The sequence below is a fragment of the Tachypleus tridentatus genome, chromosome 7 (genome assembly GCF_004210375.1).
Source record: "Tachypleus tridentatus isolate NWPU-2018 chromosome 7, ASM421037v1, whole genome shotgun sequence".
NCBI classification, from domain to species: Eukaryota; Metazoa; Arthropoda; class Merostomata; order Xiphosura; family Limulidae; genus Tachypleus; species Tachypleus tridentatus.
Window position 1 is genome coordinate 157,076,467 of NC_134831.1, and position 16,932 is coordinate 157,093,398.

Here is a 16,932-nt window from a genome sequence, read left to right on the forward strand (position 1 = left end):
TGAAGAAAAGCCAATTTACCATGTTTGTTTTTCACTTTCACAAGTACAAATTATGTTAGAGTGTTTCGAATTTAAATAATCTAAAAATTTTTGATGTATTTATAGCTTCTAAAGAGTAAAAACGTATCAACATATTTTCTATATAATACCTGTTTATATACAACGGGACAGGTGTTTAACCAAGAATGTTCTTAGCGATAAAGAAATATTTCAGCAAGAGTTAAAGGGAACAGGTAATCAAAGAATTTAAGCTTGGGGTGAGGTAAGCAAAGTTTTAGGCTCTTAGCTAGTGAATTATTACAGTATTCATTGAGCACAACATTACTAAAATTAAAAATGTGTTCCGGGGTCGTACAAATGTAATGGCTGTAATGCCACTTACATTGGCAAAACTATACGCCAATTACACCTGCGAAGCTGCGAACTTATGGGAATATAAACAGAACTCGTAAAAATTGTTCAATTTCTTTATTCTATGAAAGTAAACAACCATAGTACAGCTGCTAATTTTGATCATTTATTTGCTCCTTTATTGCTCAGGTAGATTGCAAGTAGTATATGAGTTGTTTCTCCAGAGTCAAGTCACTACTGCATTGCATTTAAAAAACTCACAGTCTTGTCTTGTGATTCCTCTCTTCATCACTTTTACTAGTGATATTTATGTTTTGGATTCTCACACCTTATAAAACACTACACTTTGCCTACCACAGCTGGAATATCACTTTGGTTATAAGTCTCTTGTCCTCCACTGGAACAGCGATAAGTCTTCGGACTTATAACACAAAAATCAGGGCTTCGATTCTCGATGTGGCTTTACTATAAGAAAAAAAACACACACACACACACTTTAAGTTCCCACTTTGATCCATATTCTTTCATTATCCGGTGGTTCAGGAAACGCATATATATGACCTAAGAAGAAGAATATTTTGTATCCAAATAACCGTTACATATCCTTCCCCAAAATGATAAATTTTCGTTGTAATCACACTGTCTATCAAAACCAAAACAATGTCAAAATGAATTTCTAATACGTGCCATCAATGGGAATTTATATCTATTGTAGTTATCCCACTTCTTGATGAATTTTATATTCAAATTTATTTTAATATAGAGTATGAAGCTCTTTATTAAAGCCTATGACTCAAATAGCCAATTTAAAATATCCTTTTACAAATGCTTCGGTAATGTTCAATAGTAACTTCGGGGACTTATAAGACAGTTAACTTATCTTTTGCAATAAATGTATATGCAAGAAATCTTAATTAATGAAATTATTTTTCAGATTTATCCAAGGCATAATTAAAGTGTTTTTATTATAATTACTTTTGGTTTTCTGCAAATATATTCCTTCTCTGTGTTGAATTAGTCCTGCAAACCTTTTGAAAAGAACTTCGATGACATTAAACACACCACACTGAGTGAACGAGCTGCACTGAAGGAAGCAGCTAGGTACGTTTCGCAAAAATATTTCTTTATCTTCTAAAGTAATTTATTTTAAAAGGAACCACAATATTTTTATGATTTAATTTCCAAGTATAAGTAAAAAATGACGCATCTTAAATAAACAATTTTGGAAAAAGTTTTCTAAACAATAACTTGTCGTAATTATGAAAGATACCGTGTGTGTGTGAAGGTGTAAAAATAACTACGTTAGAAGGCGTTTGTAGTAATCGTTGAAGGGGTTACTTGGATCTTTATTGAATACATTCTGATGTCATAAGCAGTAATAATATTTAGCAACCCTGCGGGCCCGGCATGGCCAGGTGGGTTAAGGCGTGCGACTCGTAATCTGAGGGTCGCTGGTTCAAATCCCTGTCGCACCAAACATGCTTGCCTTTTCAGCCATGGGGCGTTAGAATGTAATGGTCAATCCCACTATTCGTTGGTAAAAGAGTATCTCAAGAGTGAGCGGTGGGCGGTGATGACTAGTTGCCTTCCCTCTAGTCTTACACTCCTAAATTAGGGACGGCTACCGCAGATAGCCCTCGAGTAGCTTTGCGCAAAATTCAAAAACAAACAAACAAACATAATAACGTTGCTTGGCCAGACTGATAGGGCACTTGACTTGCAATTTAAAGGTAGAGAGTTAGAATCCCCCTGCCACTAAAATACTTTCTCTTTCAGGTGTGTGGATTTTGTAATGTGATGTTCAGTTCCCCTATTTGTGTGTAAAAGAGTAGCCCAGGCGTTGGTGCTGGATGGTGACGACAACGTGTCTTACGTTCAGTATTTTACTGCTACACTGGAGTGACTAGAGTAGGCAGCTTTGCGCGAAATTCAAAGGAAACAAACAAAGCACATTTTACTTTCAATGCGTTTTCTAATATTTTAATTCGTTATGTTTTTAAATCACGTTGTAATTTACCATTTACACATAAACAGACATCTGGATATAATAATTAATTTTTATTTCATGTAATTTAATTATTCATAGCATCTTACTATTTATATCTTTGTCTTTTTGATAATAACGATTTCCATGATATTAATATTTTGAAATGCTTTATAAACAATACACTGCAGGTGCTTGAAATGTGCAGACGCCCCCTGTCAGAAGAGTTGTCCGACTCAACTCGACGTTAAAAGCTTTATCGGTAGCATTTCCACAAAGGTAAGCCTGGTTGAGTTTCTCTCTCTGTGTGATATACGAATTTGAAACTTACTGTCATATAATAAGTAAAGTATTGAATCTTGGATCGGTTCTGTGATAAAAGAGATGTGACACTAAGACCCGAATAAATATTTTAGAGAGAGGTAAATTTGTAGAAATGGGCTTATTACAAAGAGATCCATTTAACATAAATCAAATGTATTAGTTTTATTGAAAATATATTGATAAAAATCAAGGATAAAACTGACGCCATATGACAGCATAACTTGTGTTTTTTCTTAGAAAAAATAAATACTTTCAAAGCTGAAATTTGGTGTTGAATCATATATCCAACGTATATAAAAGTCAATGTGTGACCCGTCACGTGACGCTTGATTCCTCAAAATAGGAAGAGTCACAAAAGCCAAAATACATTTATCCAGATGGAATAGTTCAATTGCTATCTTCCATTATGATTTTAGTGACAGGGGCGTAACAGAATTGTGATAATGGGGTTTCAGTAAAACCTTGTAAGCACAGCGAGTGTTGAAATCATATAGACTAGAGCAAATTACATGAAATGTATCATGAATTTAAAAATATCTATTTAATTTTAAACGTAATTAAGCTGAATTAAGCTATTTTATGCCATATCACTAAAGTTTTTATCAAGGAACAACATTTTGTTAATCAACAAAGATTAAATTAAGAAATAAACAAATATTTTCCAGCTTTGTTATCTATATATTTCAATTAATAATTTCAGTATATACACTCAGTGGCCATTTTATTAGGTATATCCATCTAGTACCAAGTAGAATCCCCTTTTGCCTCCAGAACAGCATGAATTCTTAGTGGCATAGATTCAACAGTATGCTGGAAACATTTCTTCTGATTCGATAGCATTCCTGCAGATTTGTCGGCCACACATTTATGCTGCGAACCTCTCGTTCCACCTCATCCCAAAGGTGCTCTATTAGATTGAGATCTGGGAATTCTGTAAGCCATTGGAGTACACTGGAGCCACTGTCATGTTCGTGGAACCAGCTTGAGATGATGCGTGCTTTGTGACATGGTGCATTATTCTGCTGGAAGTAGCCATTGTAAAACTGGTAGACTGTGGTCATAAAGGGATGCACATGGTCAGCAACAATGCTCAGGTAGACTGTAGTATTGAAATGATGCTCTGTTGGCATTAAGAGGCCTAAGTGTGCCAAGAAAACATTCCCCACACAACTACATCACCGTCAGCAGCGTGTTCCGTTGACACAATGCAGGATAGATTGATACTGTTGACGCCAAATTCTGACTTTACCATCTGTATGTTGTTGTAGAAATAGATATTCGTCAGACCAAGTGACGTTATTCTAATTTTCAGTTGTCCAGTTTTGGTGATTGGTGATCCCGTGTTCACAGTAGCCTTGCCTGAAACCCAGCGTTGCATTCTCCTGCTATAGCCCATCCGCTTCTAAGTTCGTAGCGATCTGCATTCAAAAATGGCCTTTTGCACACCACTGTTGTAAAGAGTGGTTATTTAAGTATTTTTGGATTTCAATTCTCCTCTGACCTCTCTCATTAGCAAGACAATTTCGTCCACATAACTCACGCTAACTGAATGTTTTTTTTGCACCATCCTCTATGAGCTCTAGAGACTGTAGTGCGTGAAAATCGTAGGAGATAAGCAGTTTCCGAGATCCTAGAACCATCACGTTTGGTATCAACAATCATTAAACGGTCAATGTCGTTTAAAATATGTATCTTTCCCATTATAATATTTAGTCGAACAACAACTGAACTTCTTGACCATGTCTGCATGCTTTATATACTGAGTTGCAGTCACATGATTTGCTGTTTGGCTATTTGAATTAAAAAGCAAGTGTACCTAATAAAGTGGCCACTGAGTATAGATTAACAACGTTAGGTTGTACTTTTGTTGCTAGGCGACATGAGGTAAAAGCCATTGTTGGAACATATCAAAATACACTGTCTTTTCTACTTGTTATAAGTTGTTAATTTATTTTTACCAATGATTATTATCTGAATAAGCCACTTGTTCAGTTAATGAGAGATCTTAATTTTGATTGGCTCACACAGGAATTAAACGACGTTTTACTGCCTCAACTGGACTTTTCTGCCTCATTGTTGGTCAAGCTTGTTTTTACAAAAGTTATTTCAATTATTTAGAGGGTATACTATGCGATGAGGGTGATAGTCCTTCTCCCTTCATTTTTGACAGGATATACCTAGTAGATATATATATATATATGTAACTTGACACATGTTTATAGTGTGAGTAAATACAACTGGAAAGTTCGAATTTTAATATATAGTGTTATAGTATGTTATATCACGCTGTGAAATTACCATGGTGTTTCAAATGACCAATTCTTTGTAATCTTTAGAACTACTACGGAGCAGCGAAGGCCATATTTTCTGATAACCCTTTGGGTTTAACCTGTGGGATGGTCTGCCCGACTAGTGACCTCTGCGTTGGTGGCTGTAATTTGTATGCTTCAGAGGATGGACCGATAAACATAAGCGGCTTACAACAATTCGCAACTGAGGTTTGATATGTACAAATTTTCCTGTTTCAGAAATAGAATGTACATACACGAACGTAGAAACATGTGTGTGTATATATACACACACACACAAAAAAGCACTTTTCTAGAATGTCTTATTGTATTCCAAATTATGTATTTTTGGTTTACGTAACTATTACAGTTAGTTGGAAAGAGTCGTAGTCGTGAATAATTATAAAAACCAAAACTCATAACGTCTAAGTCAATTGAGGCCCTGCATGGCTGTGTGGTTAGAAAGCTCAAGTCTTAATCTGAGGGTCGCAGGTCCGAATCCCCGTCACACGAAACATGCTTGCCCTTTTAGCCGTGCGAGCGTTATAATGTGACGGTGAATCCCACTATTTGTTGGTAAAAGAGTAGCCCAAGAGTTGGCGGTGGGTGGTGATGACTAATTGCTTTCCCTCTAATCTTACACTGCTAAATTAGGGACGGCAAGCGCAAATAGGCCTCGTGTAGCTTTGCGCAAAATTAAAAAAAAACGAACGAACGAACTAAGACAGTTGTTAATATTAATAAAATAGGCATTTCGGTAGATGAATGTTTGTGTGTTTATGTTTTCTTATAGCAAAGCCACATCAGGTTATCTGCAGAGTTCATCTTCTGTAGACGAAATTTAACACTTTGTTTTCTGTGGTTTATAGCCTCTAGTAACTCAAGGTTCACTGTGTAACTGTAAGAAATAAAGTAGGCCAACCTTTTATCTACCAAGATTACGTTAAACAAATACTTTGATTGAAGTCAAACATGTTTCCAATGTTTCATTACTATGGTCTTAATTGTATACAACATTAGGAGTTGCCCCCTCCCTCAATGGAACAGCGGTGTTAATGGTGACTTATAATCGTAGAAACTATATTTCGATACTCATGGGGAGCAGAGCACAGGATATGGACAATAACTCACCCAAATATTTTTTATATACTCTATCTTTTTATTTATTTATTTATTATTTTTGAAGACATCTTGAAAGGTTGTTCGCTTTCAATTTTAGTTTTGTTTATTTCAAATTGAGATTTTAATAATATCAGAAAAATTGCTTAAAAATAGTTTTTGTGTCCAAGTGAGAATCTAATTAGGTAGGTAATTGGATAATTATGTGTATGTTTATGTGTTTTTCTTATAGCAAAGTCACATTAGGCTATCTGCTGTGTCCACCAAGGGGAATCGGGATAATTGTAGCTTGTATTTTGCATTGTTACAAAAAATTCAACATTTGTTGCATAAAATTGACGTCTCATTATAAAGAAATGGTTCTATTCAACAAAACAATTGTCAAACACATTTGTCAGTCGAATATAAGAGACTAAAATTTTTCAAAAATTGATTGAAAAATACAAAAGACATAATTATACGAAAAACAATTGTCTAAACACAAAACAAAAATATGACGATTCAATTCATGTAAAGAAAAAAACTTAAGAGTAATTGCTCACAATTGAAACATCGCTAAAAAAACCAACTCGAATATTTATAAAAATTAGAGACATTTTGGTGGTCGACTTCACTTGATTACCGCATTCAAATCTTATAATTATAATTTTTCACAAATTATGCACCTTATGCTTTTTTAAAGTAACGCTAGATTTCTACCACAAAGTACCAATCTTTTGCAAAACTCTGTATTTATGAATAGGAGTGCAACATCAAAAAGTATATTGTTTTAAAACGAATCAGTAATCATGAAGGTGAGTCTTTGTCCTGGATCCGTAAAGCACAAATTGTCTGTCGAGTAGCATTTGTGCTTAACTACAAACAAAACAAAAACTTCAGTAATTATATAAAAAAAGCTTAATTAAATAACAGATGTAATATTGATGTTTCTTCTAATTTAAGGATATGTTCAATTTCTTAGGACTTTTCACATACGTTGCTTTTGACGTAATAGATCCAGTTACTGTTAAAAAATTGCACTATTGTAGTTCTCTATGTTTATAAAGAACTTAATAATTAACAAAAAGAAAATAAATTTAATTTTCATCAATAAACGTACTTTTAAAAAGTCATATACTTATTACTTTAATACTTCTAAGCACTCTAACCTACTAAACAAAGTGACGAGATTTTATGTCTTTTTGAACAAAATTTGGATTCACAAATATTTAGTGTCTTAGTTTACGACTTATTTATTCGAACTAAAACTAATCACTTGCTTTTTATGCTTTTGTTCCTAAATTTCAGTGCTAACTTATCAATACTCAAATATACCGTAGCTTTAAGTGGATGATTTCTTTTCATAGGAAATGAAAGTAATAAATGAAATAAATGTAATTTTTAACATTACTACTGCATAAAAACCATCTTTGTAGATCTTCAAATTAATGAAGATTCCTCAGATTCGTCCACCTGAAATTCCTTCTCTAGAAGAACTTCCAGAAAGTTACCATGCTCAGGTAGCTTTAGTGGGCTGTGGACCGGCTAGTATCAGCTGTGCTACTTTTCTTGCACGATTAGGGTACTCTAACCTCACTGTATTTGAGAAGGAGGAATACTTCGGTGGGCTGAGGTTAGTAATATTCTTAGGGAGGAAAACATTGATAACGTTCTTTGAGGAGGAAGGCTTTATTAAGTATTGTAAAAGTTTCGGTCGTAAAGTTTTAGAAACCTTTCAACGTACACGTGCAAAATATTTCAGAAAAAGTGTTACTATCGGTAGCAACCATTTAGTGACAAGAATAATGTCAGAAGATCTGAAATTCTTTCCGACACATGTTACTAGTTTATAAGCATTGTTCAAAGTCAGACGTGTTATCAATTATTAGAAGCTAGACATTTTTTTTAAAGATAAATTGTATAAATGCCTAGTTTATGTTGAGCTTTAGACCATGATAAATATGATAACATTTATATAAGACAAAACACTGGTAGCTCTGGTAACAATTTTTGGGGGAAGGAAGACACTTGTGACTATAGTAATGTCTTCGTTATTAGTTCATTTTTATCTTTTTCATTATTTTTTTTTTACATATATCTTAGTTTGTCGAAAGCCTTGGCTACTATATTCCAGGGATATCGATTATATCTATTGCTGGGATTCCCTTCCCTCTAACTTGTTGATACATTAGCAATGAAAGCCAATGTTGTTTTTTTACTTATGTACGTTTTGATCATCGTAAGATTGATTGATGTTTAACCTTTATTCCATCTTATATAATTTTGAAGTTATAGAAGCCAAGATAAAGATCGTTATGTGTTTGAAAGGCCAACTTTAAGGGAGTAGTTCACTTATTTCATTATATCACACTATAATACTATGTTATGTAGAGTAGTAACAATGTGTCATTTTACAATTTCCTGATTGCAAAGAATCTTAAACGGATGTATTATGTGTACATAGATATATATATATACACGTACGTGATACATGTAGATGTAATAGCCCGTTTGCTCATTATATCTAATAATTTGAGATATCTTTCCTAATGTGCTTCATAAAAGATAAAATCAATTCAATAGATTATTGTTCGATTCTTTTCTTATGTGAAAATAAAAGTCTATTGTTTCGATTAAACAAACGTTTAATAGGATTTCAAGACGTGGAAAACTGTTTGCCCCTGTAAACGAAAAATCCATCTTTCGAAAGTGCTCAAGTTACGGGGTTTTTATTATTGTGTACAATTTGTACAAAGACTTCTTGAACTTAGGTATTCTTCTGACGTCATGAACGTAAATGTTAACATACACTGAAACGGAAAATTTCTGGAAGTATGTCAAAAATATGTATATAATTTTAAATCAGATCTTTTAAACATGATGTTTATATTAAGGCGGACGATTGTTACTTTATGTAACCTATCAAACTTTAGGCTTGTTGATTTACAGATTTTTGTACACGAAATTGTAATTTTATGCATAAATATTTTTTTGTTAATTTATAAATTTAATTTAATAGTTTTTGTACTTATCCAGTTTTTACCTTTTTATTAATATTATATGTAATATATAACGGTGGATTAGACATCTACTTCAAGATGAAAGATGTATTCATAAGAGATAATAATTACACTAAAATATGCAGTAAACTTGATAATGGCTTGTAGCAAGTAAACTTTAGAAATGTGTAATGTTCATGATGTACCATCCTCGGGTTGGAAATTGAGAAGTACAAGACATAGTGACACTACAATACATTTAAATAAAAAAAGCTATTTTCAGTGTTATACAAAAAAATAAAAATGTAAAGCTTGATATATATGCTTAGCCGAACAAATACATTGATATGAGGGAAAGTTCTTTAAATTAAGAAAAATGTCAAATGTGTTGAATGGTGGCAAATATTTTTTTATTGGTTTACTTGTTATAGCTCTTCAGAAATTCCTCAGTATCGCCTTCCATACGAAGTAGTGAACTTTGAAGTAGACCTCATGAAAGACCTTGGAGTTAAGGTAGGCTAGTTTTCAAAGCTTATCTAAGAAGTTATCTATTTTGGAGTCAATGTATAGTTTATGAAGACGGCTTAGTGAAAAGCCTTCTAGTTAAGATGTAAAATGTTCCAGATTAGGCAATTTTATATGAATTAAATTAACTATTTTCTAGGAAATTAGTATTAGTGCCATGCCAACTAATGCTATTACTGATGAAACACCTGAGAAACATTTGATACGTAGAATAGGAAAATTAAACATCAAAGTAATCATAGTTTCTCTTTTTCATACATAGATTGAATACGGCAAAGCAATAGGACAAGACTTCACTTTGAAGCAACTGAAGAATGAAGGATACAAAGCGGTGTTTATTGGAATAGGTAAAAATAAGTATAGATTTGAATAACTTTTAAAAAGTTTTATCATCAGGTAATATGAGGTAAATACAGAAAGGGTCACAAGATGATTATTTTCACATATTTTTTGTACTAATCGTCTTGAAAACTGTGCCAAAGCTCAAAGTGTGTTATTGTGTTATCTTTTCTATACCTGAGAGATTAAAAAAACGCTCATACAGGTATATTTATCTAAAAGTTTATCATATAATGACACATTTCGGGTTGATATATGGAAAGAAAGCTTTGCGATTTTTATACCAAGTCTTTCTGAGTACATAAGGTTTTAATTTTCCAAAGTGTTCAGTGAAAAATATTTTTATATTTATAATGAATATATCATATTCAATATATTGGAAGTTATTGGAGAAACTTAGTTTTTAATTTGCTCATTTTATTGACAAATGTAAATAAATGTAGGTTGAACACCGTGAATTTAATATTTCAAAATATCGTAATTAATGGACTTTTAGCCCCCAGTGGCTCAGCGTAAATTTGAAGGCTTATGACATAAGAAATTAGGTTTCAATACCTGTAATAATATAGCATAAATAGCTCATTATATAGTTTGAGTTTGTTTGTAGTTAATTACGAAATTGCTCTGCCCACTATTGATATCAAAACCCAGTTTATAGCGGTATATGTCCACAGAAATAATGTGTGCCACTGGGGAGCGTTGTTTTGGGTTCTCAAACAAATAATTTACATTTAAGTGAAGCTCCCGCCATCTAACGACGTGGGAAACACTTGAGAAATCTTATTCGATCCATTTTCTTTTTATTACATTTTTACATTGTACAGGATTACCACAACCAAAAATAATTCCTGTCTTCGAAGGACTAACTGAAAGAGATGGCTTCTACACCTCTAAAGAGTTTCTTCCACTCGTTGCTAGAGCTAGTAAACCCGGTATGTTTGTTATTCTGTATTATTAAGAACAATAAAAAATAAACATAAAATTAAAATTATTCGTTCTCACACTTGTATTTGTTACTTTTTATATACTAAATGATTATTTGATGCCATAGAATAATTTTCAAAACAAAATTTATATGAAAAACAGGAATATTTTAACCAAGCTCCATACAGATTAAATTACAGAATGACTACACTTGATTATAAATACCTATCTTTATTGTAATTAATTAATTTTCATAAACATGATTGTGACGTAACAATAAATATAATTTGTTTGAAATTATTGTTAATTAGATTAGTATTTTATTTTAAATATTCATTCAACTTTCTATTTTTTCTTTACCCAAAGGAATGTGTCAGTGTAAGTCAGTCCTTCCTGCACTTTATGGTTATGTGATTGTCTTAGGAGCGGGAGATACTGCTTTCGACTGTGCTACTTCAGCTCTCAGATGTGGAGCAAAGCGAGTTTTTGTGGTTTTCAGAAAAGGTTTCACCAACATTCGGGCAGTTCCTGAAGAGGTAAGTTTGTGAAATTAATACTTTAGGAACTAGGGGCCCACCTTACACCCTGTTGCAACTCATGAAAATTCATCTGTGATCAGCACGGCCGCAGCCATCTTTGAAATCCCTGCGTTGTCCCTTATATCTCCACATACCATTACTGGAACAATACCTGAAATAATCGGGAAGGTGGTTTTTTATGTATATTATAATTTAGTGTAATATTTTGGTTACGTAATATTTGTAACGTTGAGCTATCTGTGGGTACGTGTGTGTCTTGGGGTGATGCAGTATTTTCGTACGCTACTGCATCTGGATAGTTTTTAAAGACATAAGTTTTTAATCCTTACCATTATAAGTTTGATAGTTTCTGCAGTATAAGTTATAAAAACTAGGCAAGTTCCGTAAATGGTAAACGTTTTCTTGAAAAGGAGTTTTTGTATCGTTTTATCTGTACAATTCGAAATACGTTTTTTTTTTAAAATAACATTATATATCTGAATCAGCAATTTCTTTATGATCGACCTTAAACTTTTAAGCTGTGAAGAATTCTGTTAGAATTTTGTTTTATATTTGTCATCAGAATGCTAATAATAATATAATGCCTCTCTTACCATGGTGCTGGGCAAGTGGTTAGGGCACTCCATTCGCAATATGAGAGGATGCGAGCTCGAATCCTCCGTCACCTTAAATAGGCGTGTCCTTTCAGTCTTGGAGCGTTATAATGTGATATTCAATCCCACTATTCGCTAGTAAAAAAGTAGCCCAAGAGTTGGCGGTGAGTGGTGATGACTAGCTATCTTTCCTCTCGTCTTACACTCCTAAATTAGGGACCGCTAGCGCAAATAGCCCTCGTGTAGCTTTGCGCGAAATTCAAAGCAAACAAACAAACTAAATTAGAGACACCTAATGCAGATAGCCCTTGAATAGCTTTGCGCGAAATTGAAAACAACAAATAAACTCTTCCAACGGCGGTTTGAGAAGCTCTAATTAAATTTAGTTAACGTATCAGATAATTATTATTATATCATGTTAACGACGTTAATTTTTTTTAAATATGAAGTTCTTTATCCATATTTGGTTTTGTAAAAATATGAATAGCTTTTAACTAAACAACATTTAAGTTTTTACTGATTTATTTTAATTTGTTTGTATTATGTCTTTTGTTAGTCGTAGATATCTATATATTGATCATTTACTTTTTAAAATGACTTCGAAGTTTGCACGAACTATTTGTCTTTTTTACCCAATACCTGTGTATTTCTAAGTGTATGGTTGTTCATTTTTAAAGAAAGTCTTTAGGCTTCTGTAGTCATTTAACACTTACACTTGAATAACCTTTGCAGGTGGATTTGGCTAAAGAGGAAAAGTGCGAGTTCATACCCTTCCTTTCTCCAAGTAAAGTTGAAAAAGGTAGTCGTATAACTGCAATGGAGTTTCACAGGACGGTACAAAGAGAAGACGGCAAGTGGGTAGTAGACGAAGACCAGCTGGTAAAGTTGAAAGCAGACTTTATCATCTCTGCTTTCGGTTCTTCGCTTCACGATCCCAAACGTAAATAACGCCAGTCATAATAAACAGTGTAGAGCATTATTTATATTACAATTAAGTAGAATGATCTGAAGACAAGCTAATTAATGTCTTTAAAAATTTTAAGATCTTTCTCAGAACCCCAAAGGCTCGGCATGGCCAGGTGGTTAAGGCTATCGACTCGTAATCTCAGGGTTGCGGGTTCGAATCTTCGTCCTATCAAACATGCTCGCCCTTTCAGCCGTGGGGGCGTTATAATGTAACAATCAATTCCATTATTCGTTGGTAAAAGAGTAGCCCAAAAGTTGGCGGTTGGTGGTGATGACTAGCTGTCTTCTCTCTAGTCCTATACTGCTAGCCCTCGAGTAGTTTTGCGCGAAATTAAAAACAAACCAAATCAGAACTCAAAAAATATACAACTGTGTCCCAGCGACACAGTGACAGTGGTATGTCTGCGGGCTTATGTAACTAAAAACTGGTTTTCGATAACTGTGGTGGGAAGATAACAGTTTGCACTTTTTGTGGCTTTGTGTTTAATAATAACGAACAAACAAATTGCACTGTGCATTAAAAATTTCAATATTCTCTTTTTTCAAAACATTGTAATTATGTGAACAATAAGGAAAACTGTAAACAGTAATAGAATTTCCAACGGTAGAACACAAATTATTAGTTTACTAATTTTATATGAGTGAGGTTACTTTGTAAGAAATGTTATTTTCTTCCTATGAATATGCTTTCATCTTGAGAAGTTTCTTAAGAGCCAACAGTAATAAAATATTCACTAGAAAATGGTAAATGCTCGTTTCTGTTATAGTTTTTTTTAATCATCTACAAATATCACATTGTGAAAGATAACGAATTGAGTTAAATTTAAGGTATTTTTCTTTATTTTTAGCTTGTTGAACAATTTCTACGACATTTTCAGTGCAAGTGTGTGTGGTTGATAACATAATTACATCAAGATAACCATAAGTCTATGTACACTAATAATACTAATATAGTAATGTAATACATTTTCACTTTTTTCTTGGTAATTGGTCATATAGTCAATTTCAGATCAAACTGATATAAAACTTGTTTTTATTTTGACTAACATCTTGTTTGAAGTTATGCGCTGTCGGTGTTCTGCCCATTAGAGGTATCAAAACCGAGTTTCTGACATTGCAAGTACGCACACATATCGTGGTCTCACTGAGGTGCCTAATTTTTTTGTACGATCTTTAACCATACGTTTAACCATATTATTTTTTTATTGCGCGTGATATCCTGTATTTCAAAATACTGTAAAGTAACGTTTCTTACATTGTTAATGGTAGTATATTATTTTTATTTTTACCTAGATTCTTCAGTGGTAAGTATTGATAGCTTATAACGCTAAACGTCGGGTTTTAATGTTGTCTTAAAAAAATAACAACAAACAACAAAACAATATATTTATTTGCGGTTTGATTATTTTAAAATTTCATAAACACCCCTTTAAATCAACAAATTATTTAACAACTTATTAATAAATTTTAAGACTTGCTGAAGAAGAAATAAGATAAACCTATTTACATTTGAATAATAAGAGTTAATATTGAATTGAAAACATGAATTATAAACACATAAGTTATAGACAAATACATTTCAACAAATTTTAAGGCTCCTAAATTATTTTAGGAAAGTTAAAAATGATTTAAATGTAATATAACTGGAAAGAAGCAGATACAAAAAGCAATAAACATTATAAAGTTACCTAAAATATAAGTATTGTTCTATACTTAATATCAGCCTTAAAGTCTGGGAAGTTTAGAAATCTATCAGTTTTGTTTATCAGTCAGGTATTTCAGATTGTGAAATTTCTAGCTTCATCCATGTATTTAGCAATCGAATTTGAAAGTTCATAACTTGGTTAGCTTGTTTAGCCAGCAAGCTTTGCAGCTTGATCAATTTTTTTAGAAGTCCATGCTTTGAAGCACTAGTTAATTCATTGATTAGATCATTTAACAGTTCAAGTCTTAAGGTTTGAGTAATTAACTTGATCTGTTTGTTTAGCTCTCTAGCTTTGGAGCTTATTAAGTTCACTAACATAATTCATTTCTTTAGTTCAAGCTTTATAGCTTGTGAAGTTCATAACTTTATCAGTTTATATAACAGTTCAAGTTTTCGCGTTTGTGAAATTTACTAACTTACTCAAATTGTTTCTCAGCAAAGCTTCAATATTTATATTCTTTAACTTGATAAATTTATTACGTCAAACCTTTGAAAATTTTGAAGCTTATTAGTATCATTCATTGTTAGTATATTTGTGAGAGAACCTTCCAAGAAAGGTTGTACCTAAGCAGTTTCACATGGATTTACTTTTGTTAACCTACCATCTATAACTACTGCATAAAGACAGTAACTGTTGTATTTTCCAGGTAGTTGCCCTTACAGTCCTCAAACTCTCGACTCGTTTTTCACAATATCCCCTTATCTGTGATTGAAATCTAACTCCATATGGGCATTGAATCTCAGAATTGAATCTGAGCTAGTTCATGTAGGTAATCCATTTTTACTAACTACATATTATTTTAGAGAATGATACCAATGTATGACAGCTGAGATATCTCTGCCAGAAGGAATCATGGATTAAATTCATTTCCAGTATCTTTTCCGCTATTAGTTCTTAGGTCATTTGGGACAAGATTTGAAAGGTTAACAGGAAGCATGTCTCTTATACTCTTTCAGTCTTGCGACTTGATGATCAACAGGTTGTTGAGTTAGAAAGCTACTGTTAATACACTTGGAAAATGTTTTCTCTCATTCTGCATTCTTGGCCACTCAGGCATGGGCTGAAAGTATAATGCTTTCTTTTGGAGCTAAACGTCTACATGGTAAAACTTAAAATTGTTTAAGTTGTTCTGGCAAAACATCTACTACACTAGGTGACATTTAATATAACATGAAGCGGCATCTCTCTCCTGACGGTATTTATTGATATCCAGCTATTTTTAAAAAGGTTTAACAGAAGGAAGATTTTCCAGATATGTGGCATTAGATTATTGTCATCCAATTTTCTAATCCTAAACATGCCCCGTGAGTCCTTCTAATTATAGACTAATTTCTTTTACTAGTTGTATCTGTAAAATTATGGAGTGGTTGGTTAATTCATGTTAGATGCAATGGATTAAATAACGTCTTCACTATAATCTTATATGGTTTCCAAAGACGGCAATACACCAAAAACCACCTTATATGACTTGAATTTTCAATCAAAAGGGAGTATATTGTTTTGATTTTTTTAATTTAAGAAGGCTTATGAAGTCACATGGAGTGTGACTTCATTAATACGGGTGCATTCATCCATTTTATTCATCTGCAAAGAGGTCTTTCTAAATTCCAATCCATCATGCTGACATTTGGAGTGCTACAGATGTATGCTGAGAATGTAACACCTTTTATAATTATTATATATGTTATTATTTAAGATATTCATTCTACAGTTGCAAACAACTTCTCTGTTGATGATTTTCAGACTTACTGTGTCATATCTATTACGAAGCATTTCAAGTAGCAGTTTTGAAGTGTGAACAAACTGCTGCAAATGGTTTCATATTTTCTTAAACTAAAACGTGTGTTTTTGTCATAAGCATGGTTTATCTTATACCCTAACTCCATCTGGGAGATGTACAAATATTTGTGGTGGATGAAACAAAAATCTTCAGACATTTATAACAAACAATAATCAGCGAGAAAGCAAGTGTACAAGAACTCTGGACATTCATCATGTCCTCTCTTCCATTTTTTTTTGTATAGTAGAATAGGGCTTTATGCTTAAGGTATATTGTGACTTTAACCTAAACTGGACTATAGTTTTCTTGTCTGCTCTTCATCCTGGGACCCTGAATTGAAGATGTCGGATTCTGTGAATTGCCATCAACATTACAATTGTACGGTCTATACTGAAATTCCTAACTCTTTGAAGATTATAGAGTTGCTTAACGTTGATTCTCACTAAAGTATCTTGAGCTTTCAAAATAGATTGCCCGAGATTTTTTACCATCAATTTTAAATATATCTTTCTGGAT

The 16,932-nt window shown here is 32.9% G+C and overlaps 1 protein-coding gene across 2 annotated transcripts in view; it reads left to right on the top strand.

The window, feature by feature from the left end:
- su(r) (dihydropyrimidine dehydrogenase su(r)) overlaps positions 1-16,932 on the top strand; it is a 55,923-nt gene that overhangs the window by 5,295 nt on the left and 33,696 nt on the right. For both annotated transcript variants that reach the window (XM_076515009.1, XM_076515008.1), the window contains exons 3-11: positions 1,370-1,452; positions 2,527-2,614; positions 4,996-5,157; positions 7,482-7,678; positions 9,476-9,557; positions 9,832-9,916; positions 10,733-10,840; positions 11,199-11,368; positions 12,697-12,904. In XM_076515009.1, the coding sequence (XP_076371124.1) occupies positions 1,370-1,452; positions 2,527-2,614; positions 4,996-5,157; positions 7,482-7,678; positions 9,476-9,557; positions 9,832-9,916; positions 10,733-10,840; positions 11,199-11,368; positions 12,697-12,904 (1,183 nt within the window). The remainder of the gene's footprint in view (positions 1-1,369; positions 1,453-2,526; positions 2,615-4,995; positions 5,158-7,481; positions 7,679-9,475; positions 9,558-9,831; positions 9,917-10,732; positions 10,841-11,198; positions 11,369-12,696; positions 12,905-16,932) is intronic.